The following is a 25649-nucleotide window of genomic DNA, read 5'->3' as shown; positions in this document are numbered from 1 at the left end:
AGTGTGGTCGCTCACTGCTCGCTGCTCGTCTCTCTCTAGCTGTTTGCTTCGCTCTTCTTCCACTATATTGTCAGTGTGCGCCGCGTCGTCGCCGTCGCCCTCAACGTCGTCTGAGCAAACGCAAATAGAACTTCAACTGGGCAGGCGGAAAAGGCAGCGCAGCGCAGAGCAACCGCATAGCAGTTTCAGCAGCAGAGACAGCGCCAACGCCAGCGCCAGCGGCAGTAGCAACGCCAACCCAAAGATATACAACTGCCAACAATAACAATAAACTTCAACTCGAACTGTAACTGTAATCATATTCTGTTTACCCGTTGTGCGGTGCGTTTACAATTTGTACTCTATTTCGGCTTCGAATTCAATTTCGGTTTTAATTCTATTCGAAAACTTGAACAAAACCAATACAGCAAACCAGCCAATTGTTTTTATTCATATTTTTTTACTGTTCCAAAATTTTGTGTGTGTCTGTGTTTATATGTGTGGTGTAGTGCGTGAAAATCGAAAATCAGCAAAAGGCAAGCATTATACAATTTAAATATATTTTATATACATTTTTGTTATACAAAAACCAAAAATTGCAAACTTTGTAAAAAAAAAAAAAACCATAGCAAAAAAACTCAACGCGCACGTGCAGCGGCCGCTAACATATTGAAACTATATACTGTGTGTATGTATGTATGTATATACATATATGAGTGATTTTTGCATATACATATGTTGTTACATATATATATTAACTGTATTTTAGTAGTCGAACCTGCTGAGTCTGCGCGTTGTTGACTCCATTTATAAAAGTTATAAAGAACAAAATGAAAAAAGCTGAGCTGGAAAGAGAGAGAGAGAGGGAAGAAGGATATGAAAATATGCATTTGGCAAACCATTTTGTTTAGAGTTCGATATATTTACCCATATGTTACTCCAATTGGAATACCAGCTAGAACTGGAAACTTATAAGAAAAGACGGACAACTCAGCTTAGGGGTTGTCTAGCGAGTAGAGCTTATCAATTAACTAGATTTTTGCTGTCTTTTGTTGTTGATGTCTTTGGTAAAAGTTCGGGGCATCCCTTGGCTTGTTTTTTAATTACATATCTGTATACAAAAATATATATTTCGATTTCGCTCTCTTATCTCTTATCAACCTTCATCAACAAAAAATATTTAAATTTTTCAAGCATTTCAGAAAAGTTTTTATAATTATTATTATAAGTACATAGTTCGTTATTAGAGCTTTCGCTGAGAGAGAACTAAATAAAATAAATTTATTTAAGAATGTTATATTTTATTTTTTAGTTTGTCTACACGAATATCCATATTTGAATGCGTTCCATTCCATTTCATTCCTTGTTCAGTTTTGTGCTTATTCATATGTATATAGCGCACATAGGTTTTTTTTTGACATTTTTTTGTTCTCAAATGTTGCGCATGCGCGCTTTTGACCTGAATCACTCATTGCTTATCAGTTAATTGTTTTGTATTTTTGTTTTCAATTTTGTCGTCCAGTTCCGCTGTGCGTCGCACACCACTTGCCATGCGCATAGAAACAATGTCAAAATTTGCATAGCTAAAAAGGGCATTTATCAGTTGATTTCATTTGTCAAATGAATTTCTTTAACCTATCTATATATTGAAATTCGTTATAATAAAATGCACTTTTTAGGTTTTGAATACCGCCTTGATGAAGGTTTACCCTTGTTTAGGTCTATGGCTATAGAGTAGAACAGCTTCGCTTTGCTAGCTCTAAAATTGTTGATTAGTTTCTATCGAGCTGTCGCATCCTCACATGGCTTATATATACATAAATTTAGCTATATAATGTAGATATATATAGATCAATATTTTTATTTGTATATATTCCAAGCACCGATTTGCTATCTTAATCCGAACTCTATAACACGAGGCTAAGCTGTAGTATATAAGTGTACTCCCTTCTCTTCCTCTCTATATATAGAGAGCAATATTCCTCTCGCTGCCCAGGCGGGCATTGCTCAAAACTAATAGACTCTTCTCACTCGGTAAACGAGTAACCCAGTCGAAGATATGAACGCAGAAATGTTTTCCTCAATAAAAAGGAACTGTCTCTGACTTATCCAATATTAACTTCCTCTTTCTTCGCTTGCTTCAGCCACAGAAGACAACGAAAGACCGGAAAAGAAAACACACTGCGCATGCGAGTAGGGAGACGTAGATTGAGAGCCGAGAACGCATTGATAGAGGGAAGCAGCTGTAGCAGCACCAGGAGAACCAGCAACCACCAGCACCACGTGCCACAGCCACCAAGCTGGCAACCACAAGCTATCGGCTGGTTGTGGCGCCGGCTGGCAGCCAAAGGAGTGCGGGCAATGTGGTCGTCAGCAGCGTCAGCGGTGGCGCCACCGTCACGGGCAACACAATTGTTACCACTGGCAATGGCAGCAATAGCTCCGGCAGCGGCGGCCTGAATGTGACCACAATCACAACCACCAGCAATAGCTCGCAGGCCCAGTCGTCGTCCGGCGGCCAGAGCAATGGCACCACCTACAAAATCGAGATGCTCGACGATGATATGCAGAGTCTGCCGACAGATGACGAGGACGATGATTTGATTAGCAGCGAGGGCAGCTTATATGATGGCGATCTCAATACATTGGGCAACGACGATGTGGCGCTTCAGCTGGCGGCTGCTGGTCCGGTGGGCGTGGCGGCGGCCGCCGCCATTGCCAGCTCAAAGAAGCGCAAGCGTCCGCACTGCTTCGAAACGAATCCATCGGTGCGCAAGCGCCAACAGAATCGTCTGCTGCGCAAGCTGCGCGGCATCATCTACGAGTTCACGGGCCGCGTGGGCAAGCAGGCGGTGGTGCTGGTGGCGACGCCGGGCAAGCCGAACACCAGCTACAAGGTGTTCGGAGCCAAGCCGCTGGAGGATGTGCTGCGCAATCTGAAGAACATTGTGATGGATGAGCTGGATAATGCGTTGGCCCAGCAGGCGCCGCCGCCGCCGCAAGAGGATCCGTCGCTGTTCGAGCTGCCCGGCTTGGTAATCGACGGCATACCGACGCCCGTGGAGAAGATGACGCAGGCGCAGCTGCGCGCATTCATACCGCTCATGCTCAAGTATTCGACGGGACGTGGCAAGCCGGGCTGGGGCAGAGAGTCGACACGGCCGCCGTGGTGGCCCAAGGAGCTGCCTTGGGCGAATGTGCGCATGGATGCCCGCTCGGAGGATGACAAGCAGAAGGTGGGTGGGGTGGGTGTTCAACAGCCGCCCCAAAATGCTGAATTGTGTCTTATTAATCGCCCTCCCTCCCCATTATCTAAATGACCACAGATCAGCTGGACCCATGCGCTGCGCAAGATTGTGATCAATTGCTATAAATATCATGGACGCGAGGATCTGCTGCCGACATTCGCCGATGACGAGGACAAGGTGAACGCGCTCATCTCGCAGTCCGGCGACGAGGACGAGGACATGGAGCAGCTATCCAATACGCCCACCATACAAACGGTGCAAACGGTGACGCCGGCCACCAACCAAACCACCAGCCAAGTGAGTACCCACAAATCTCTCCAATTGCTCTCTGCCTCTCTATCAAAAGAGAGAGAGAGATGAGAGATGAGAGATGAGAGATGAGAATAACAAATAATATAACTCGGTATTCCATTGCATTTATGCCCAACCATTTCGCGTTCCTAACTAATACACACATGCTCACACACACACACTTCATTCAATCACACAACTAACCACAACAACAACAACAACCACGACGATGACGACGACAACAGCAACTGCAGCCACAGCAGGTGAACGTGGTGAAGATCAACAGCGCTGGCACAGTGATCACAACGCACACAGCCCAATCGAATACGCCAGCTCCAACGATCATACAAAGCACGAACAATCAGCATGTGACCACAACAGCCACATTGCCAGCATCGACTAAGATCGAGATATGCCAGGCGCCAGCGCCACAGCAGCAGCAACAGCAACATCATCATCATCAGCAGCAGCAGCAGCAACAGCATCACCACCAGCAGCAACAACAGCAGCAGCAGCAGCACCAGCATCACCAACAGCAGCAGCAACATATACACACAACCAGCAACAACAATACGACCACAGTGCACATCCAAGCCGTCAGCCAGGCACAGCCACAAACAATTCAGTTAACAACGGCGAGCGGCACGGCCACGGCGACGGCTGTGCCGACAACGGCGGCCGCTGTAAGTGCATCCCAAGCGGCGGCAGCGGCACAGGCGGCTGCCGCAGCTGCACAGCAGCAGCAACAGCAGCAGCAGCAGCAGCAATCGAATGCAGCTCAGACCGTAACCGCCCAACAGATAGCCAATGCCCAAGTTTGCATCGAGCCCATAACGCTGAGCGACGTTGATGTTCGTACTAATCTCTCTGAACTTGTAACTAAACTAGATTCAATCTTCAATCTTCAAACCCTAATCCAGCCGCTTGAATTTGGGCATTATGCACGACGATTCGATCGAAGCCGAGCCGATCGAAAATTCAATAATCTCTTTACGTTATCATTTACCTGTATCCAAAGGAGAAATTCTGAAGAACTAGATGCTATAATGAGACTGATCTTGTTAAGAATTTAGGGCAAATTGAAAATTCATAAATTAAGAAATTGTACGAAAATCCAATAGGAAAAAAGTAGAAAATCCGCTAAGACTTTTGGCTAGATTAGCGCGCAGGAAAATTCCAATAGGGAATCAATGATTAAATTTATATTTGAAATATAATTTATATATATTTAGAAAAGTTACAGAACTTCAATTAAAATTCAATTATTTCAATTAAAATTAAGATTAAAATTTAATGAGTTAAAACTTATAAAAAAAAAAGATTTTAAGCCACTTTCCAAGCATAATTCCACAATTTTGTGTAGCAAGTCAAGTATCTTCAGCTCTCTTAATTATTTTATCAACCAAAATCTAGAAATGTCCTGCATAATGCTCAAGCTCTGCAAATTTATATTTATATATATTTTTTTTGAATTGTTATAAATTTGTTTTCAATTTGAATATTGTTATTGATTTGTTTGACTATATTAAATGTGAGCATATATGTTTAACTCAATGGTTTGATTAATTGTTTAACAAAAGCTTAATTATTATTTTTTTGTATTACTTTTTATGCAATATTTTTCCTTTTTGTTGTTTTCTCATTTGCAGCTGAATTTTATTTTGATTTTTCATGTCATGCGCCCAAGCTACAAACATCCACACACACACAACATGTAAATACACCACACAACAGCAGCTCGAGACACACACAACACGAAACACAAAAAAAAAATATTATTAATAATAATTTGCATACATCATTAATTTTTATCGCATTGCATTGAATTTTTGTTATGAATTTTTCTTGTGTTTTCTAATTTCCATTATATTTGTTTGTCCTATTTTGTTTTTGCTGGTTGCTGCCTTAGCATAATACCGTTTATTAACATGCTCTTAACATTCTACTTAACAGTACACGACACAGACTGTTCTGTCGCAGAACGCCGATGGCACCGTCTCTCTCATACAGGTGGACCCCAACAATCCGATCATAACGCTGCCCGATGGCACAACAGCTCAGGTTCAAGGCGTGGCAACGGTAAGTCCAGGTCATGATTCTGTTAGATAACATTGCTCATCGTTCTGCTGTTAACTAACATTGCAGCTGCATCAAGGCGAAGGCGGCGCCACCATACAAACGGTACAAAGTCTCGCCGATGTGAATGGTCATGATAATATGACCGTCGATCTGACCGAGGCGCAGGATGGTCAAATCTTTATTACCACCGAGGATGGGCAGGGTAAGTGCCAATGGAATTGCTGAGTGTTGGCAAGCATTGACTTCATTTTGTAATCCATTCGCAGGCTATCCGGTGTCAGTGAGCAACGTTATATCGGTGCCCGTCTCCATGTATCAGTCGGTGATGGCCAACATGCAGCAGCTGCAGACGAATAGCGATGGCACCGTGTGCCTGGCCCCCATGCAGGTAGATAACAGCAACACATCAAACAGCAACACCAACAACAACAACAATAACGGTAGCGGCAGCGCATCAACTGCTGCTGCGCCTACATCGCTGCTAGGCATCTCAGTGATCAACGCGGGCGCCATGCTAGGCCGTCGTCTCGCTGGCAGCGGCGCTGGCGTCGCAGCGGCAACGACAACGTCAAGTACCGGACAGCAGCCGGCGCTGACATTGCAAGCGCCGCCTGGCACTCGCTTCTATTGGGCCGCTAGTCCAGGCAGCGGCAGCGCCGGCAGCAGCAATTTGAATGCTGCCGCTAGCTTAAATCTCAGCAATAACAATAACAATAGCATGCTTACTAACAATAACAACAGTAGCGGCAGTAGCAGTAGCAATAGCAATAATAACATTAAAATGACGTTGCCCATAGTGCTGACGGCGCCAGCGACGTCGACTGCGCAGCGGCGTCAAGTACAAAACGCGTCACGACGCACAGCAGCGCAAAAACGACGCAAGCTGAACAACAGCGGTGGCGGCAGCAGCAGCAGCAGCAACAACAACAACAACAATAACAACACCAGTAAACTAACTTTGCGCAAAAGCAAAACGAGCGATATAACGGTTCCTGGTGCTGCTGCTGCTGCTGCCGCTGAGGCGTCGACCATACGCTGTGTGGACAGCGCCAGTCTGACAAATGCAAGCGGCGGCGCAGCACTACAGGTGCAGCTGCCGCTGCCGGCTAAGACCATTAAATTAGAGCATTTGGAGTAGTAGACTTTAAGCAGCCATATGCACATACTTGCCACGCCCACGCCAACATTCGCCTACTTCCATCAATTTTTATGCTAGTTACCATTGCACGTATCAAATCTAGTCAAACGGCGCTGCGTGCACACACACACACACACAAATACAAACACAACACTTGCCATTTTTACTTACATTTTAACTAATGCACACACACACACACACACACTGCTGTATATACAATACACACACACACATACACTTACATACATATATACAAATGCAAAGAATTGTGAATGCCGACAAATACCAAAAACAAAATCGAACCAACAAACACATGAAAAGTGCGATAAATTTGCCTTAGTAATCGATACATAGCATAATCGATAAGTAAACATAGTTAATCAACCGTCGCTAAACAAGCACCACCCCCCCCCCCCCTAAAATTGAATTTAAATTGAGCCAAAAATTTGTTTTTAATTGAAGCACTGAAACCAAAAAGTTAAAAAAAAAATCGCGAATAAGTTTAAATTGAATTGCCAAGTTCCTAAAACACAGAATAATAATTGAAAAAAAAATTAATTAATATTCTTCTCTTTTTTAAATGTAATCGAAACACAAGCCAAATATTAACGTATTTAGTTAACACAATTGATTTAAATAATTTGATTTTGTTTTACTTTTTAAGTTCTTAGTTTTTGTTCTTTTTTTTGTGCAATCTATTGAAAATATGCAAATATTTGATTAGTGTTTTTTTAAATTTAATTTAAGTAGTTGGATTTAGCAAACAGGGAATTTGAATGCTATTATGTTAATACTATTACTGTGAACTAATCAAAATTGAAAAACAAACCAAAAAAAATATATATTTAGTCATATATTGTTGAAATCGTCCAACGTAGCCAATTTTGCATTCAAAATGTAGCAAATAATCAAAAAAAAAAGAAGAAAAGAAAATTTAAATTAAAGTTTTAAAAAATATTGAAATATATATATATATATATATATATAGATTATTGTGAATATAATTAATAATATGAGTCATGTGGCCAAAAATTTTTATGTGCATACATTAATTTTATGTTTTATTATCATTATTATTATTATGCTTATTATTGTGTTTTTATTACTGATTATGTTTATTATTATTATTATTATTATTATAATTGTTTTAGAGCAAATTTTAGTTATGTGTAAACAAAATACAAAACAAAAACTGCGATTGAAGCGCAGAGCAAACGTGAACGAAAAATCAAACAAAATTATTGAATAAATTCTTTGTTGTTGTGATTTTATAATTATGATTTTTTATTTATTTATCAATTGTACACATATATTTTTTTATAAAAAAAACTCACACAGACAAATATTAATTTCTTGTATAATTTTTCTTTTTTTAGCAGCTCATCAAGAAATTTGTTAACTTTTTTTATTGCTTGATTTTTAAGTAAGTATTTAAATGTTTTTTTTTGATAAATTTATTTTCGAAACGAAGTCAACATCATGAGTAATTTATAGATAAGTTGAAGCATACATACATTTATATATTTGATATTTGATTGATGTATATTTTTGATTGATTGATTGATTAACTCTTCTTTGACAGGTGGAAAATGGCGATCAATTGGAGACTATAACCGTTTCGCCTGGCATGCATCAGATGATGATACAGGGCGGACCCGGCCAGGAGCCGCAGCTCGTGCAGGTGGTCAGCCTGAAGGATGCCACACTGCTGAGCAAGGCCATGGAGGCGATCAATTCGGGCAATGTCAAGGCTGAGGATACAATCATAATGGAGCAATAGACAATTTGGCATCGAGCTGCTGTCAATCAAGATTGATCATGGAACCATACACTAATACACTCATTTTTTGATATGATTACAATCGATCTATATAAATTTATGTATATTTCTAGTTACTCGAATGTTTATTTATATTCACGACGCATAAACGAAAATATTTTAGAAGTACCTGAAAGGTGTTGCTAAAACAAAGAAGTCAACAAAAGCAATTCTCATTTGAATATTCGTTACATTTGCCATTGTTTATTTGTATCGATCTGCAATCAAATTTGTCGATTCTAGTCAGTATATACTTAAACTTTATACATATATATTTATTTATTTTTTTTTTAAATTATATATTTTTAGTTTTTATGCTGTACAAACAGTTGAGAATGTCTTCGCATAGCATAATAATTGAAGATCGCGTTAAATTTAAACAATTTTTTTTGGAACTCACTTAGTTTTTAAAAAGAAAAATAAAACGCAAAATAGTTAAATTCAAATCAATGGAGAAAACTCCAAATTCTAAATAAACCGTTTTTTGCGAGCCACTAGCAAAGGGCGCCGCACCTAATGTACTCATATACCTATACACATATATATATATATATATATATATATATATATATATGTATATATATATATATATATTTAACATTTATATAAGAATTATGCCGAGTTACTTGTACGTATGTTATGCGCTTTACTAAAAATCAATTCTCATTTGCGTCTATGCATTAACTAGTCATAAAGTTAAATTTAAAAAAAAACCAATTTAAATTAAAAAACAAAACAAAACAAAATTATAATTCATCTTAGGCCAAAAACAGAGAAACCCAATGCAATGTATACAAAATGCATCACTTTAAATTTAATTATTAATTATTAATAAATTAATAAAATGTATACAAAATGTAAACACAATTGTGCCAATTATTTCAACGTATATATATGTATATAAATAAGGCATATATATATTATATATGTATATGCGTATATACTGTATGTCCGGCTCAGCAAATGTGCATGGCAGAAACTTCTCTTTATCCTAACTAATATATATTTATTTAATTAAAATCGTAACTTTAGCTGAAGAGCTTTTAAAAAACCCAAGCCTCTTCAGCTGAGCGGCACTGTATAAATCATATATACATTTATTCTTCTAGATCAGCCTCAACAGCTGGTTTCGTATATTCATATCTGTCTCTCACAGTCACAATCTACACTGAAAAATTCTTAGGCGTTGGATTCAGGCGAAATCGACTATAGAATGATGGAAACCATAGTTAACTCGTTTAGAAAACTCTCAAAGTTTTATTTTTATTTAGGTATTTTGAAACAAAGAATATATTATATCAAAATATAATTTGTCAACGCTTTTTTTTTTTAATTCACAGTTTTCTGTATACCAACAAAATGATGAATATCAAATCGCTACATTTTGAGGGAAACTCGGGTTCCTCGCTTCACAAATACATTTTTGCGCTGAAAAAAATTTATTTTAAATACGTTTATTGATAAATAGTGCTGTAATACTTACAACTTTCCCTAAATAAAAAATTCCACTTAAATTTCTTTTTAATTAAAAAATTGTTTTATAATTTAAAAGGAAGAAGAAGAGCAACGTATTATTGTTCATTTTATTATTAACGTTACGCGTTCATTATGAATTATTGTTGTTTATTAATAGATTACAGGCTATGTGTTTAATTGCTAACATTTGTAACGCATTATTATCAATATTATTGGTTTTTTAAAAATTAAATTGTACAAAAAGTCTAGACAACAAACGCAAGAAAGAACACAAAATATTTCTTTATATATATATATAATTATATATATATATAATTATATATATAAATATATATATATATATATATGTATTTATATATATATATTTTATATGTATTATGCATGTATAACCCAAAAGTGTTTTAAGAGCACAACTCGATTAATAAAAAATAAGAAAATCAAACAAAATTTCACAAATTTCTTAAATTACAGTTAAAAAATTAAGCTACGCAACAAACAAAAAAAAATATATATATAAAACAAACTGAAGGAAAACAAATTTACAAAAAAAAAATTATATAAAATACTAATAATTAATTATGTTTAATAATAGCTACACAAAAATTTCGCTAAAAAATGTGCTAACTGATAAGGCAAACCGAACACACAAAAGGCGACTTCGAGCCGCGAATCGGAAGTCGAAATCGTATTGGAAATCGAGTCGAGCGCAAACAATGTTTAACGAAACTGAACAGAACTTGGTGGAGGCTGTGCTTGGCTGCAGGGGGGGGGGGGGGGGGGGGGGGGGGGGGGGGTGTTGTCTTCTCAGCAATAATATATATATATACACAAGCCGTATTAAATTAACGTATACGTAGATACATACATACAGCGATAATGGTCTTCAAAATATCCAAAAACTATATATAAATAAATAAATTTCTATCCTCCGCAACGTTTCAGACTAACCTCGCAAAAATAAACTCTGTGTGTGTGTGTGCGCGCGCCCTATAGCTCAGTGCTCAGCGGAGAAAAACTCCAGTGCCGCCTGACGGATTTGTAATTGAATAACAACTATTGTATTATATAATTGAGTATTAATTAATGAGGCATTCGCAATTGAATTGTTGTTTCGATAGTTTTGGTTATTGTTGTTTTTGTTGTTTTCTTGTTGATTATTGTTCAGTTATAACATTATACAATATAGCTAAAATCTCGCTGCTCTCTGCTCTTCTTTAAGCCTCTGTACTCATCGCTATTTGCCTTTTGCTGTGCTAATTTAGCTTTGTTTGTTTTTGTTTTTCAGTTTTCGGTTTTCAGTTTTTCAGTTTTTTGTTAAAAAACATGTTAATAGTTAGTGAGTAAATTTTGCTTAAAACAATATATATGATTTTGTACTCTGATCGCACTGGGTCTTTAAATGGGATCTGGATGCTGCAGTGTTGGGAGCGTGCTAGAGGGTTAAGGAAGGGGATAGCTAAAGCTTCAGCCGTGCACTGAATACTGAGCTATTTAGACTAAATAAATTAAAGATTGTAGCTAATCATCCATTGCGGCGCACTGGCCACCACATTTCAATCTCCACTATTGACTGCTGTTGCTCCTGCTGCTGCTGTTGCTCTCACTGGACGCTGCTGCTGCTGCTGCTGCTGTTGTTGTTGCCGCCGTCGTCTGTTTGGTTATCACTGAAACCGTCTGATGATGGACCGCATCGTACTCGCTTTTAATGTTGACCAGCAGCTGCTTCTGCTTCTGGTGCTCCAGCAATATGGCATCCATTTGCCGCTCGTATTTGGGCGGCAGTGCGCTGCACTGTTGTTGCTGCTGTTTCTGCTGCTGCACCTCCTCGCCTATTGTCGTCAGCTTTGTGTCCAGGCTGCGCAGCGTATGGGACAGCGCTGCTCGCAGCTGCGCCGGCGGCAACGGAGCTTCAACTGCCGCCACTTTGGGCGTCGTCGGCGTCGTCGTCGTCATTAGCCTCTGCAGCACACTGGCGCGTGCTGCTGGCGGGGGGGAGGTGTTGCTATTGGCATCATCCGGCAGCTCTAAGCTGCTGGCACTAGCCGGCGACAGCGTGGAGCTCTCACTCAGACTAATGCTTAGCTGGCGTATGACGCCGCCAGTCGCAGCGCTGCGCTCCTGCTGCTTCTGCTCCTGTTTCAGCTCCAGTTGCTGCTCCCGCTGCTGCTTCTGCTGCTGGTACTGCAGATTCCGCGCCGACGTCACATTCACCACATTCACTGACTTGGATATTGAATGCTTGACATGACCCGGCGCAGGCGGCACAAGTGCCAGCGGTGCGGGCGATGGCGCCTGCTCATCGAATGCGCCCGTCGCATGGCTGGAGGCGGGCGAGCTGCTGCTACAGCATATATCATCCATGGCATCCATGTGTACATCAGCATGGCCATTGCCATTGGTATCTGCACTGCCATTGGCAGTGCCGCCATTTGCGCTCTTCTGTAGGTTTTCAATCAAATAGAGCACAATGCGTTCCAGCTGCTGTGGCGCTCTGGACGCCGGCAGATCGGGACTGGTATGCGTGGGTATATTGGCCTTGATGATCGTCGAGAATTTGTTCTTCATCTCCTGCACCTTCTGCTTGCCGGCCTGCTCATCCAGCAGCGTGTTGACGCACAGAAACGAGTGCACCTTGTTGCTGTTCTTGTCGATCTCCAGGAAGCCCTTCGTCTGCAGGTATATAAAGTGTCCGTTCCGCGACAGCAGCCGATAGCAGCTCTCGCCATAGTCGCTGTTGCAGTCATACATCTGCCTCAATGCCACAATCACCCAGCGTACATCGTCCAAATGCATAAAGCTGAACGGGCTCAAGTTCCGCACCTGAAACAAGTAAACAAACAACAACAACAACAACAAAATACATTAATATTCGTTTGAAGAGTTTTAAGCGAATGCGCAATAAATTGTTAATAGCAGCTTAAAGCGCAACGACGATGACGACGACTAGCAAATCTCTGGCTCTGGCAAAAGTACAGTTACTAACTATATCTAGGCTATATAGTCAGAAAGTCTAGCTGAATCTATTTGTCATGCGCCTTTTGTCGTACATTCTCTAGTACTGCTCTTCTATGCAATTCTCATCAATATGACAATTAATCTGAAGTTTTCTTTGAATTTGTACATAAATAAATTTATTTCTATTTTTTATCTTTCTAACTTTGCTTATCTACATTTTTCTGACCACTCTCATCTGATCAATCGGTTGCCTAGAAACTGTAGCTATTCTTGCCCTATTTAGCCTTGTCTAACTTGAAGTTGTGCTGCCTCTCTCTCTCTCTTTTTTTATCTATCTTTTTCTCTCACATTAAATTATATATAATTCCTTACTTTTTATGGCTCTTTAAATTTAAGTTATGTGAGGATCATTCTCTCTGACTCTTGCTTTGTTTTGTTTGTTGTTTCGCGCTACATTTGGCGCTCTATCTGTCTGTCTCTCTTTCTATATATCTATCTCTTTCTATATATCTATCTCTTTCTATATATCTATCTCTGTCTCTCTTTCTCTCTCTGTTACTCTCTGAATGATATACCTTTATTTCTTTAGTTTTAAGTTTTTGTAGAGCTGGTTTATCTTAAAGATAATGTTCAATCTTTCTTGCTTTAGCGCTCTCTCCCTCTCTTTCTTGCTCTAGCTCGCTGCCTCTCACTCCCCCCTCTCTCTCCCTCTCTCTCTCTGTAAACTATACTGCAAGACCTGTAGAATGTTGCCTATAAGTATTTAATCAACCTCATTAATGCTGTTGATTAGTGTAGATTAGATTCATATGTCATGTGTCACTCACCTCATCCTTCATATAGCCCGCCACGATGCCAATGCGCTGATCACAGTCGATGATGCTGCCGTCGATGAGATGCCGCGTGCGGTATTCCAGCTGATACGGCTCCGGCTGGCGGCACATGAGGCTCAGGCAGGTGGAATCCTCGCGCATCACTCGCGCCATGGCCACCAGGACGATGTCGTTGCCACTGATCCCATGCAGCGCTGCCTGCGCAATGGCATCGTGTTGCGGCAGGCAGGGTGCTACTAATGTCGTTGCTGCTGCTGTTGCATTTGTTGCTGTTGCTGCTGCGGCGGCAGCGGCGGCGGCTACTAGCATATTATTATTACGTGAGCGCCTTATCAGCTGCGATACGATTGGATAGTTGGCGGCCGCGCCACCCGTCACCGACGAGTCGCTGCGACGAAAGCAACCATCGATTTTGACCATCTCATAGTGACGCGTGGCTTCAGCACGGGTCGAGGCGCGGGCGATCCGAATCGTGAAGCAGCGTCGATCGGCGCGCAGACGCTCATCGATGGCCGCCATATGGGCGATTGTTTGGGGGCTGGGTGTGCGTGTTCGTGTTCGCTCTAGGTCCTGGTCTAGCTGTTCCATTTCATCGTCATCGTCGCCGCCGCCGGCGCCGCCCCCGCCATCATCGTCATCATCATCATCGTCTTCATCGCTGGCTGACTGCGACTGCGTGTGCTGTTGGCGTTGGCGTTGCCGTTGGCATTGGCGCTGCTGATAAAAGAGCGTCTCGATGTCACGCGGTATTAGCTGTTGACGCAACAGCGCCTGATCATCAGGATGGGTTATCTGCAGCAGATTCTGGCCATACAAATCCGACTGGCAGTGCCCGAGCAGCTGCTCCACGCTGCCCGACACAAGCACAATCTGCCCGTTGCATGTGAGCGTCAGAAAGAAGCTGTCGAGCAACTGCATCAGCGTATCCGTTAGCTGCGGTGTATCGCCAGCGCTGATAGCGTTGCCATTGCCTCCTCCGACACTAGCGCCAGGTCCAGCTCCGCCGGCTGCTTTTACATTCAGCCTGCGTCGGCGTCGCGTTGCCGATTTGCCAAAGATGTATTGCAGCCGGAGTCCGTGCGTGGCAAAGCGTAGCACGGCTGTCTTATCCAATCGGCGTGTCGATTCGGCTGCATGCGGCACCATGGTGGCCAGCTCCTGTATGCTGGCATTAAGCTTATCCCGCCGTTGTTTCTCGGCTAGATTACGCGCTTCTCGTCCATTCGATGCGCCGCTTCCGTCGTTTGTCTCACTGTCTGTGACGGCAGCGGCGGCGGCGGCGGCTGCTGTCATAACTGCGACGCAGCCGCTGCCGCCATTCGCTGTGGCTGCAACTACTGCTGCCATCGTGTGTGTGAGTGTTTATGAATTTTTGTGTGTATGTGTGTGTGTGTGGGCGCTGCTATTGTTATGGGTGTAAATCGTTAGCTTGTTTTGATTCTGATTCTTACGTTTACGTTTACGTGTTCACGGCTTCCGAATTCGAATTCGAATTCGCTGCTCTCCATGCATTTGGTGCTTTAGGATGTATTATTATTACTTTTATTATTATTATTGTTAATTGGCGCGTTGCGGAAAATTGTCACTCTCCATAACTTTGCGGCCGTTGCCGTTGCCTCTCTGCGCTCGGCACTGTTTGCGTTTTTCGTTAAAAATTTGAGTTTTTTTGTTGCTATTTCTTTAAAGTTTTCAAGGTCTCGCTTGTCGTGTTGTTGTTATTGTTGCTGCTGCTTCTCTTGCTACTGCTGCTGTTAACCACCTTTGGGCTATACGCGCGGCCCCCTTCCTCTTTCTCTCTACACACACACACACACACTTAGGCAGCGTATGTTATATTCCGTTTTATGGAATTTTTTTTTGATTGCGTTGCGAATCTCAATCTCCTTTGCGTTGTGGCTTTGGCTCTCTTGTTTTTGTTGTTATTATTGTTTTCGTTGTTGTTTTTGTTATTGTTGGTCTTCCCGCAAGATGTGGACGAGTGGGAAGCGTATCAATGGAAAGAATGTACAATTACTTAGAATATCGCACGCACTATTTGCACTATTTTGTTTATATTAGTGATTAATTGTTTATTAAACAATTATGTAGCTCGGCGACAATTGTGGCAAAAAAATAATAATGTATCGATATATCGATATGTATGCAATCTTATCGGACTCAACGACATAACAGCTCAAATAGTTCCGTCTGAATGCAGCAAGCTAAGTATTTGTTTAATGTCATGTATGTAAATTGTTTTTTTTACAACTTACAAGTAAACATATATATACTGTAAATACTTTAAAAATCTTTAACACGAAATTTTAAAAACGCGTCATAGGATAGATACGTTCTAGCTAGGGCGAACCAGCTCAAAACGATGACATCACGATTCCGATAATAATTCCAATGAACACACAAAACACACACACACGCACACCAAATCATCGTGTTTGACTCTTCCTCTTTCTCTAGCTCCACACACTTGGCACATTTGCCAGCTGTGCACGTGAAAGCCGCCGCCGCAGCAGCATTAGCAACAGCAGCACGAACAACGCAAACGTAAATCATCAAATTTATCTTCATTGAATTCTGAATATATCTACTTAATTTAACAACAGGTCACCCACTGCACCCAATACCTAGCACCCAACACGACATGTCCAAGGCCAAAGGCAAGAAGAAAGAACGCTTCGATGAAGAGGAGGAGGAACAGCCAGAGAAAGTTAGTGTCAACGAAAAGAAACATGCGACCAAAAAGGGTAAAAAGGGAAAACGTGCTGGCGGTGGCGGCGGCGAGTCCAGCGATAATGAATCCCTAGCTGCCAGCAAGTTGTCCAATAACGATGTCGATGATCTGGAAAGCATAAAGTCTTCGCAGAGCAAACAGCAGCAGAAAAAAGCTGCCAAAAAGGGGAAGAAAGGCAAGAAAAACGACGATTGGAGTGATGATGACAAACCAGTGAAGTCAGTATCAACGCCTGATCTCGATGGCTCTGATGAGGAAACGACGCCCGTTGCAAAGCCAGCTTCCAAGAAACAACAGCAACAGCACAGCAAGAAAAGTAAAAAGAACAATAAAAAGAAGGGAAATGATGGCTTTAGTGATGATGATGATGATAATAATGAGGATGATGATGAAATTGAAGAAGACGATGAGGAAGAGCCGACGGTAGCTATAGCCAAACCGGCAGCCAAGAAATCGAAAAAGAAGCAAAAGCAACAGAAGAATAAATTTGCGATGAGCGAGGATGAGGAAGACGATTTGGACGAGAATGAGGATGCCCTAGAAGATCTAGATGATGAGCCAGAAGTTAAAGCGGTCAAACCAGCAGCAAAGAAGTCTAAGAGCCAGAACAAAAATAAATTCGAATTGAGTGACAACGACGACGACGATAATGACGCCAGCCTTTTATCCGAAAACCAAGTTGGGGATGCGAAGCCAAAGGTGGAATCAGAGACGAAACTGAGTGAAAAGGTTGCGGCAATCAAGCTAGCAGAAATTGTAACGGAACAGCCAGCGCCAGTGCCAGAACCGGAGGCGGAGTCTGAGGAGGCGGCGATCACTCCGAAGTCCGAAGAGTCATCGGAAGCGATTGGCGAATCCAAAGACAAAGAGAAGAAAATGTCGCATAAGGAGAAAAAGAAACATAAGAAACAACAGGAATACGAACGCCAAATGGAGCTTATGACGAAAAAGGGCGGCGCCGGTCACTCGGATCTGGATAACAATTTTACCATGTCCCAAGTGCAGAAGAGCGCTGGTCAACAGGCGGCCCTCGAGCATGCAGTAGATATCAAAATTGAGAATTTCACGATATCGGCTAAAGGTAAGATAATTTCACAACTTGGTGTAACTCTTACATAAATCGGCCTCTCTCTTTTTGCTTTGTTCAGGAAATGATTTGTTTGTGAATGCCAATCTGCTGATTGCCCATGGACGTCGCTACGGCCTGGTGGGTCCCAACGGACACGGTAAGACCACTCTGCTCCGGCACATAGCCTCACGCGCATTTGCCATACCGCCGAACATCGATGTGTTGCTGTGCGAACAAGAGGTGGTTGCCACCGATAAGACAGCTATTCTTACCATACTGGATGCCGATGTGAAGCGCACCGAGATGCTGAAGAAGGCCGACGAGCTGGAAAAGCAATTTGCCGCTGGAGATCTGAGCGTCCAGGAAGAGTTGAACGACACATTTGCCGAGCTAAAGGCAATTGGTGCCTATTCAGCGGAGGCAAGAGCACGTCGTATCTTGGCTGGTCTGGGCTTTAGCAAGGAGATGCAAGATCGACCCACAAACAAATTCTCTGGCGGTTGGCGAATGCGTGTTTCTCTGGCACGTGCTCTGTATTTGGAGCCAACGCTGTTGATGCTCGATGAACCGACAAATCATTTGGACTTGAATGCGGTTATTTGGCTGGACAACTATTTGCAAGGCTGGAAGAAGACGCTGTTGATCGTGTCTCACGACCAGAGCTTCTTGGACAACGTATGCAACGAAATCATCCATCTGGACCAGAAGAAGCTGCAGTACTACAAGGGCAACTATTCCATGTTTAAGAAAATGTACGTGCAGAAGCGACGTGAAATGATCAAGGAATATGAGAAGCAAGAAAAGCGACTCCGTGAGCTCAAGGCGCACGGACAGTCGAAAAAGGCAGCCGAGAAGAAGCAAAAGGAAACGCTCACACGCAAACAGGAAAAGAACAAAACCAAGCAGCAGAAACAGGACGAGGACGAAGGTCCGCAAGAGCTGCTGGCCCGGCCCAAGGAATATATTGTCAAATTTCGTTTTCCCGAGCCCTCACAGCTACAGCCGCCGATTCTGGGTGTTCACAACGTGACGTTCGCGTTCGAAGGCCACAAGCCTTTGTTTGTGAAAGCCGATTTCGGCATTGATCTGACCAGTCGCGTTGCCATTGTGGGTCCCAATGGTGTGGGCAAATCCACATTTCTCAAGCTGCTCCTGGGCGAACTGGAGCCGCAAGAGGGCGAACAGCGTAAGAATCATCGCTTGCATGTGGGACGCTTTGATCAGCATTCGGGCGAGCATTTGACAGCTGAGGAATCGGCAGCTGAATATCTGCAGCGTCTGTTCAATTTACCCCATGAGAAGGCACGCAAAGCGCTGGGCTCCTTTGGCTTGGTCAGCCATGCGCATACCATCAAAATGAAGGATCTTTCCGGCGGCCAGAAGGCTCGTGTCGCTCTCGCCGAACTGTGCCTTAGCGCGCCCGACGTGCTCATTCTCGATGAGCCGACCAACAATCTAGATATCGAATCGATTGATGCCTTGGCCGAAGCCATCAATGAGTACGAGGGCGGCGTCATCATTGTCTCTCACGACGAGCGTCTCATACGCGAAACGGGCTGCACACTCTACGTCATTGAAGATCAGACAATTAACGAGATCGATGGCGAATTCGACGACTATCGCAAGGAGGTGCTCGACTCCCTCGGCGAGGTGGTCAACAATCCGAGCGTAGTGGCCAATGCGGCTGTGCTGCAATAGCCTACACAATATGAATTTGTCTCCTTCTCTTTGGCTGTTGCAGATTACTTCACTAGATAGCCTTTTTATACATATATATATGTGTGGGCCACCAAATCCCAATAAAGCAAACACGCAATGTTGAATTTTTTGCAAAATAACTCTTATTTATGGATTTAAATTTAGTTGGGCAGTTCCTAATTACCCATATCGATAGAACTGCTGAACGTTGTTCAGCAGCTGAGTCATCGTATTGTAGCTGTCCACATCGAAGTCTATATTTTCTCCGCCGAATTCGATGATCTGCGATTAAATTGAAATATTAGCGAAAAACTTATCATCTGTAGCAATATATAATTTTTTTTACCTCTTTCGCCCGTATGGTGTCGCCGGCGCTTGGAATGCCAATCACCTCCACCCAGGAGCCTTGAGCAGCGTCCAGTTCGCTGGGCAGATTGATCCGCAGCTTTTGGTTATCTGTGCTGGCGGCCAATAATGTTGTCCCGGCCACGCTCTCGACGCGCACCATAATGCTCACAGATTGGCCGGTAAACTGTTTTAGCATACCGCCATTAACAAGAGTGCGCGATTCAAATGGTGTATTCATTTTTTTAACAAAAAAATTTTAAGTAGTAATACTGATTGAACAAATTGCGAACCTTCAGCAAATGTAAATGCGTTCAACAAAAAAATTGCGCGAAACAATCGAGCTAAAGAACTAATTGCTAAGAAAAATATCGATTGTATATCGATAGCTTTTTTTAATCGAGGAATTTCCCAACAAAAAATCCACCATTCAAAAGTTTAGTACCTCTTAGAGCATTTAGACCTTGCACTACATATGTATATGCGTGCATAAATTTTCTTAATTTTTTATGTAAAGTAATTTTATTAAAAACAAATCGCAAAAATATAATCTTTTTAAACTTAGGAAGGACTAAATGTAGTGATTAAATCACAATTTCACAATCTAATAATGTCTAATAGGATCCTCATCATCACTGGACGGAGGATATATACAAATGGTTGGTTTCAGAAATTTGTCACGTTTGTTTTTGGCATTCTGGTTCATGCCGCGCTTTACCAAGCTTCCCATTACAATAAACTTCTTGACTTTTACCTTCGATTTCTGTTGAACAGACACTTGCCCTGACAAAGGTTTACGCGCGACCGGTGATGTTTTCAAGTCTCTCATCGATTTCATTAGACTCCGCTTGGCATTTGGAGTCTGCACTACGTGCTCATTTCCAGATGATAATTTTCTCTTCTTCAAACTGCTTGGGGTTTTTGCTGTGGTACGAACCATGGTAGATAACTGCAAATTTGATAGAGTCTTCTGCAACGACATCGTTGAACTCGACATTGCCGACATATGGCTCAGGGTCAAGGTAGTTTGAGAACCTGTAGATCCTGCTGAAGCAGGTGGCAAGATCTTGCCGTTGGTTGAAGCTGTACCTCCCTGTTTTCGAACGGTGCTGTGTTGCTCTTTGCCCTGACGAAGCCGAACCCAATCTTTTTCCATACGCTCCAGTATATTTTCACCATGGACCAGAAACGGACACTGATTACGTATTTCATATGCTTTAACTAATTCTGTAATCTGTTGCTCAATCTTCGGCAACTTGGTTCCAATTGCCTTCCGTTCGCGTTCCTCCTTAAGGAGCTGCCCACCACGATTGTTAAACCGATTAGGATCGTTGGCCTTCGCCTCGAGAGCCTCCATTCTGACCCAGAACTCGGACCGACTGGCAAACAGCTCAAATATCTCTTTGTTGCTATTGTAAAAGCTTTTCAAATCATCCAGCTCGAGTTCATGAAGCTCCAACAATTCCTCGCTGCATTGCTCTTTTAAGTTTGTAAAACGTTTTCGCTCCTGCTCTGACTTCAAGGTCAAGTCCCACCACTTCTTGATCTCTAAACGCAGTTGCTCGATGAAAGTCTTCAGGTTCTTACGACGCAGCGCCTGGCACCGCTGCAGTTCCTCGCGCAACACATCAAATGTTGACTGTGTATACTCATCGGCTTTACGCACTCTATTCATTACATATTCGTCTGACTCTTGCAGACGCTCCCACAGCTCATATATCTTCCCGCGCATATCGTCGATCTGTTCCCGCATTTCCTGAACCTGTGCTGCAAACTCCTTCTGCATGAGTCTAAGCTTCTCCAAGATATTAGGAGTCAGATGCTGGTTCGCCTGACTAAGCAAGTGCTCCTCTGCAGCTGTGTTCGGCATTATTGACAGTAGCTTCATGTCCTGCTTGATTTGATTTTGTAGCTGGAACAGTTCTTCCATTCGGCGCTCGCGCACTTCGCGCAACTGCTCGAGGTGCTTACAAAATGACGACATTTCCTCCGGCCTGGGCAGTGGATCCACAATAAGTACTAGCGGAGACTCACCTAGTTCTTCGCACAGCTGATCTTGCTGCAGAAGCAGCCCGCAGATCTCGGCACGACGTTTACATAATTCCTCCCGCAAGTACTCAATGCTTTTGTCCAACGTTTGCAGCCAGACGTCAAGCGGCATTTCCTCCGGTTTTTCGCCAATATCTAAGTTTTTATGCAGCAGACGACGGATATCGGAGGCCTCCTCTCGCAGAGTATTAATATCTTCCTGAATTACCTGCTCTTTCTCATTTGATTCTGTAAGCAAGTCGCAATAGAAATTCTTCACGCGGTCTCCCAATTTATCCATCAATTCCAGACAGTATTTCTCATCAAACATATTTGTCCACTTGTTAAATAGACGATCGACATGATCACTAGTAATAGTCATAATCGTTGACTTCGGTAATGGCCGTTTGGCCATGTTTACATATTTTAAGTTGTAATTTTTATAGGAATTAACAAAAAACTGTCTAAAATGGACGCCAACTTCAATTGAATATTTCGGTAAATTTAAACACACAAATTGACGTTGCCACATTTGAAAAATACCATTTCCTAAACCCAAAGCAGTATTTTATAGTTTAAAAGTTGGTAGCGCCGTTCAGTTATTTGACCCATTATATTATTAAATACTGAGGCATGGATAGTCCATGTTTGTTGGACTTATTTTAAAATTGCTAACGTTTATTGACATTTCCTAGCTATTTTAAGTTAATAATAAATTCCATTATACTATACACAGTATTTTCGCGTACCTATAGAAAATGTGATGGTCTGGAAACGGAGTCATTTCCTTGTGCAATCGAAAAATGTTGCTATCGAGAGCTGCAAATTGTGTTCTACTTAAGGAAAATAAGAACTATGAATTAATTTGTTGTCAACTGTCTAAATATATCCAACAAACGTGACTTCAGTATTTAAAAATTCGTATGTCTTTCATAACTGAATGGCGCTGCCAACTTTCAAACTTTTAAATACTGCTTTTGATCTAGAGATGGTATTTTTCAAATATGGCAACGTCAAGTTGTGTATTCAAATTTACCGAAATATTCAATTGATGTTGGCGTCCCCTTTAGACTGTTTTTTTTGTTAATTCCTATAAAAATTTAAATTTAAAATACGTAACTATGGCGGAACAGCCATCACCCAAGTCAACAATTGTGGCTATAACTAGTGATCATGTCGATCGTTTATTTAACAAGTGGACAAATATGTTTGATGAGAAATACTGTTTGGAATTGATGGATAAATTGGGAGACCGCGTGAAGAATTTCTATTGCGACTTGCTTACAGAATCAAATGAGAAAGAGCAGCTAATCCAGGAAGATATAAGTGCACTGCGAGAGGAGGCCGAAGAAATACGTCGCCTGTTGCATAAAAACTTAGATATTGGCGAAAAACCGGAGGAAATGCCGCTTGACGTCTGGCTGCAAACGTTGGACAAGAGTATTGAACACCTCCGAGAGGAGCTACGCGAACGTCGTGCGGAAATTTGCGAGCTGCTCCTGCAGCAGGATCAGCTGTGCGAAGAGTTAGGTGAGTGCCCTCTGCCACTTCTTGCCGATCCACTGCCCAGGCCGGAAGAAATGTCGTCCTTTTGCAAGCACCTCGAGCAGTTGCGGGCAGTGCGCGAGCGCCGTATGGAAGAGCTATTCCAGCTGCGAAGTCAGATCAAGCAAGACATGAAGATGCTGTCAATAATGCCGAACACAGCTGCAGAAGAGCACTTGCTTAGTCAGGCAAACCAGCATCTGACTCCTAATATCTTGGAGAAGCTTAGACTCATGCAGAAGGAGTTTGCAGCACAGGTTCAGGAAATGCGGGAACAGATCGACGATATGCGCGGGAAGATATATGAGCTGTGGGAGCGTCTGCAAGAGTCAGACAAATATGTAATGAATAGAGTGCGTAAAGCCGATGAGTATACACAGTCAACATTTGATGTGTTGCGTGAGGAACTGCAGCGGTGCCAGGCGCTGCGTCGTAAGAACCTGAAGACGTTCATCGAGCAACTGCGTTTAGAGATCAAGAAGTGGTGGGACTTGACCCTGAAGTCAGAGCAGGAGCGAAAACGCTTCTCAAACTTTTTTAATGAGTGGTACAACGAGGACTTGTTGGAGTTACATGAGCTCGAGCTAGATGATTTAAAAAGCTTTTACAATAGCAACAAAGAGATATTTGAGCTGTTTGCCAGTCGGTCCGAGTTCTGGGTCAGAATGGAGGCTCTCGAGGCGAAGGCCAACGATCCTAATCGGTTCAACAATCGTGGTGGGCAGCTCCTTAAGGAGGAACGCGAACGGAAGGCAATTGGAACCAAGTTGCCGAAGATTGAGCAACAGATTACAGAATTAGTTAAAGCATATGAAATACGTAATCAGTGTCCGTTTCTGGTCCATGGTGAAAATATACTGGAGCGTATGGAAAACGATTGGGTACGCCTTCGCCAGGCCAAAGAGCAACAAAGCTCAGCGCGCAAGCAAGGAGGGATAACTTCAGCCAATGGCAAGATGTTGCCACCTGCTACACCGGGGTCTATGGCTCCTCGGACGCCTTTGTCGTTGAGGAATATGTCTGCAATGTCGAGTTCAACGATGTCGTTGCGGAAGACTCCATCGACTTTGCAGTTATCGTCGATGACTGGCTCCGCGGCCAAGACCACAGGCAATCTGCACAAAAGGAAGTTGCCAAAGGCCGAAAATAGTTCCACAGACGAGACCCCAAATGCCAAGAGGAGCCTGATGAGGGCGTTGAGTACGTTAAAGCCATCACCGGCAATGCGAAAGCCCATCCAGCGACTAGCTGCAGCCCAGCAAAAGCCAAAAAAGTCGCCAATGAAGAAGGTTCTAGTGTTGGAGAATACTTTGCGTCGCAGCGCTGGTGTGGGTCGTCGTAGCATTGGCCAATCCAGCAAGAAGCGGCGTAGTAAGGTGGGCATACCGACTATTCACGTGCATCCATCTACCAGTGATGAGCAGGAGCAAGAGCAAGAGCAAGAGCAGGAGCAGGATCCCGAGGAGATTGTCAACTATAATAAATTTGCACCAAAAGTTCGTTCGTCTGAACTGCCGCGAACATTGGCCTCCTCTCGACCAGCTTTTGCAGCCAACAAAGACAAGAAACAGTATGCGCGCAGGGAATTGAACGAAGACCTTGCGCAAGCGGTAGAACTGCCAGAGCCCAGACGTAGCAGAATGTGGCAGCTTAAGCATAAGAATTAAGATTAACCTATTAATATAATTATTTCATTTAAATCTACTTGATGTTTATTTTAATTGCTTTCCTATTTTTGTTGTAACTTTTTGAAGTACTTTGAGATTTATTTTATCTATATAAAACCCGTTGGTTACTTCGTTACTTCTGTTGGAGAACCATCCAATATAACAATCGATTAATATCTTAGCGGAGCCTAAGCAAAGAGTGAACTCAGCAACGTTTTATTTAAGAGCAACTACAAGTTAAATGGCATCTCCGACTTAATCTTAGTATCTTGTAAGCAATTGAAGTGTCTTAAGATCAATGTAATGTATTTGCAAGTTTTAACTATTCCATTTAGTGTTGCGATCCATATACATACTGTCGAGAAGCAAATGGCAACAAGAGCTTAGTTGCAAGACTAGCCCAATCCCTGTACGATTATCACATCCTATTCCCGTTAACTGGAGAACAGGAAATCGAGAAATGGTATGACAACCAATCTGAAAGCTATGGACGTCTGGGGCATAACAATGTTGTATAAGTAATTACTAAGAAATTATGTTAGATCTTGGCATACTTAAGTATTAACGCTTGTTCAATATTACATATATAAATAAAACTAACTTTTCTTGCTTTTCAATTGTTTTTTTTTCATTGTATTTACAGGATTGGTTACATCATAAAATAATATAGCTATTCGATATCTTTAACTCATACAAACTTGATTTATAAAAAGAATTTTTTAGTTTAGATTAGCTAGAATTTGAACATTTC

The 25649-nt window shown here is 42.3% G+C and overlaps 6 protein-coding genes across 8 annotated transcripts; 3 read left to right on the top strand and 3 right to left on the bottom strand.

Annotated features, from left to right (window-relative positions):
- Positions 1 to 2231: 2231 nt before the first annotated feature.
- LOC111602813 (DNA-binding protein Ewg) lies at positions 2232 to 8688 on the top strand. 3 transcript variants are annotated; one of them, XM_023320113.2, is made up of 7 exons: positions 2232 to 3215; positions 3306 to 3524; positions 3764 to 3987; positions 4081 to 4369; positions 5472 to 5597; positions 5664 to 5799; positions 5864 to 6979. In XM_023320113.2, the coding sequence occupies exons 1-7, from the start codon at positions 2529 to 2531 to the stop codon at positions 6733 to 6735; spliced, it is 2553 nt and encodes an 850-aa protein (XP_023175881.2). In that variant the 5' UTR covers positions 2232 to 2528; the 3' UTR covers positions 6736 to 6979. The 3 variants fall into 3 exon arrangements, with proteins under 3 accessions (XP_023175881.2, XP_023175880.1, XP_023175879.2); XM_023320112.2 differs by lacking the exons at positions 3764 to 3987; positions 4081 to 4369 and adding an exon at positions 8318 to 8688 and having other exon boundaries at positions 5864 to 5985; XM_023320111.2 differs by lacking the exons at positions 3764 to 3987; positions 4081 to 4369.
- A 2166-nt stretch (positions 8689 to 10854) lies between these two features.
- LOC111602843 (neuronal PAS domain-containing protein 2) lies at positions 10855 to 15997 on the bottom strand. The gene is made up of 2 exons (XM_023320155.2): positions 13813 to 15997; positions 10855 to 12850 (listed from the first exon to the last, which is right to left on the bottom strand). Exons 1-2 carry the CDS (start codon positions 15163 to 15165, stop codon positions 11594 to 11596), a joined length of 2610 nt encoding a protein of 869 aa, XP_023175923.2. The 5' UTR covers positions 15166 to 15997; the 3' UTR covers positions 10855 to 11593.
- Positions 15998 to 16092: 95 nt separating this feature from the next.
- LOC111602842 (ATP-binding cassette sub-family F member 1) lies at positions 16093 to 19450 on the top strand. The gene is made up of 3 exons (XM_023320154.2): positions 16093 to 16359; positions 16419 to 17627; positions 17695 to 19450. The coding sequence occupies exons 2-3, from the start codon at positions 16457 to 16459 to the stop codon at positions 19311 to 19313; spliced, it is 2790 nt and encodes a 929-aa protein (XP_023175922.1). The 5' UTR covers positions 16093 to 16359; positions 16419 to 16456; the 3' UTR covers positions 19314 to 19450.
- Positions 19451 to 19474: 24 nt separating this feature from the next.
- On the bottom strand, positions 19475 to 19973 carry LOC111602844 (replication protein A 14 kDa subunit A). Its single transcript, XM_023320156.2, has 2 exons — positions 19660 to 19973; positions 19475 to 19595 (listed from the first exon to the last, which is right to left on the bottom strand). The coding sequence occupies exons 1-2, from the start codon at positions 19897 to 19899 to the stop codon at positions 19494 to 19496; spliced, it is 342 nt and encodes a 113-aa protein (XP_023175924.1). The 5' UTR covers positions 19900 to 19973; the 3' UTR covers positions 19475 to 19493.
- Positions 19974 to 20227: 254 nt separating this feature from the next.
- Positions 20228 to 22187, bottom strand: LOC115483113 (protein regulator of cytokinesis 1-like). Its single transcript, XM_030224277.1, has one exon. The coding sequence runs from the start codon at positions 22099 to 22101 to the stop codon at positions 20263 to 20265; it is 1839 nt and encodes a 612-aa protein (XP_030080137.1). The 5' UTR covers positions 22102 to 22187; the 3' UTR covers positions 20228 to 20262.
- Positions 22188 to 22714: 527 nt separating this feature from the next.
- LOC111602809 (protein regulator of cytokinesis 1) lies at positions 22715 to 24935 on the top strand. Its single transcript, XM_023320103.2, has one exon. It carries the CDS (start codon positions 22808 to 22810, stop codon positions 24896 to 24898), a length of 2091 nt encoding a protein of 696 aa, XP_023175871.2. The 5' UTR covers positions 22715 to 22807; the 3' UTR covers positions 24899 to 24935.
- Positions 24936 to 25649: the final 714 nt, after the last annotated feature.

Source organism: Drosophila hydei, unplaced genomic scaffold, assembly GCF_003285905.1.
Source record: "Drosophila hydei strain 15085-1641.00,03,60 unplaced genomic scaffold, DhydRS2 tig00000444-arrow-arrow-pilon, whole genome shotgun sequence".
Lineage (NCBI taxonomy): Eukaryota > Metazoa > Arthropoda > Insecta > Diptera > Drosophilidae > Drosophila > Drosophila hydei.
This window is presented reverse-complemented; position numbering and strand designations above follow the sequence as displayed.

Excerpts from the sequence above, each read along its gene's own strand:
- LOC111602813 (XM_023320113.2), top strand. The coding sequence starts at position 2,529 with ATGCTCGACGATGATATGCAGAGTCTGCCGACAGATGACGAGGACGAT. Across the intron at positions 4,370-5,471 it reads TAACGCTGAGCGACGTTGAT|TACACGACACAGACTGTTCT; the intron begins GTTCGTACTAAT and ends TCTACTTAACAG. Across the intron at positions 5,598-5,663 it reads AGGTTCAAGGCGTGGCAACG|CTGCATCAAGGCGAAGGCGG; the intron begins GTAAGTCCAGGT and ends CTAACATTGCAG.
- LOC111602843 (XM_023320155.2), bottom strand. The coding sequence starts at position 15,165 with ATGGCAGCAGTAGTTGCAGCCACAGCGAATGGCGGCAGCGGCTGCGTC. Across the intron at positions 12,851-13,812 it reads CGGGCTATATGAAGGATGAG|GTGCGGAACTTGAGCCCGTT; the intron begins GTGAGTGACACA and ends TACTTGTTTCAG.
- LOC111602842 (XM_023320154.2), top strand. The coding sequence starts at position 16,457 with ATGTCCAAGGCCAAAGGCAAGAAGAAAGAACGCTTCGATGAAGAGGAG. Across the intron at positions 17,628-17,694 it reads TTTCACGATATCGGCTAAAG|GAAATGATTTGTTTGTGAAT; the intron begins GTAAGATAATTT and ends TGCTTTGTTCAG.
- LOC111602844 (XM_023320156.2), bottom strand. The coding sequence starts at position 19,899 with ATGAATACACCATTTGAATCGCGCACTCTTGTTAATGGCGGTATGCTA. Across the intron at positions 19,596-19,659 it reads ACACCATACGGGCGAAAGAG|ATCATCGAATTCGGCGGAGA; the intron begins GTAAAAAAAATT and ends ATTTAATCGCAG.
- LOC115483113 (XM_030224277.1), bottom strand. The coding sequence starts at position 22,101 with ATGGCCAAACGGCCATTACCGAAGTCAACGATTATGACTATTACTAGT.
- LOC111602809 (XM_023320103.2), top strand. The coding sequence starts at position 22,808 with ATGGCGGAACAGCCATCACCCAAGTCAACAATTGTGGCTATAACTAGT.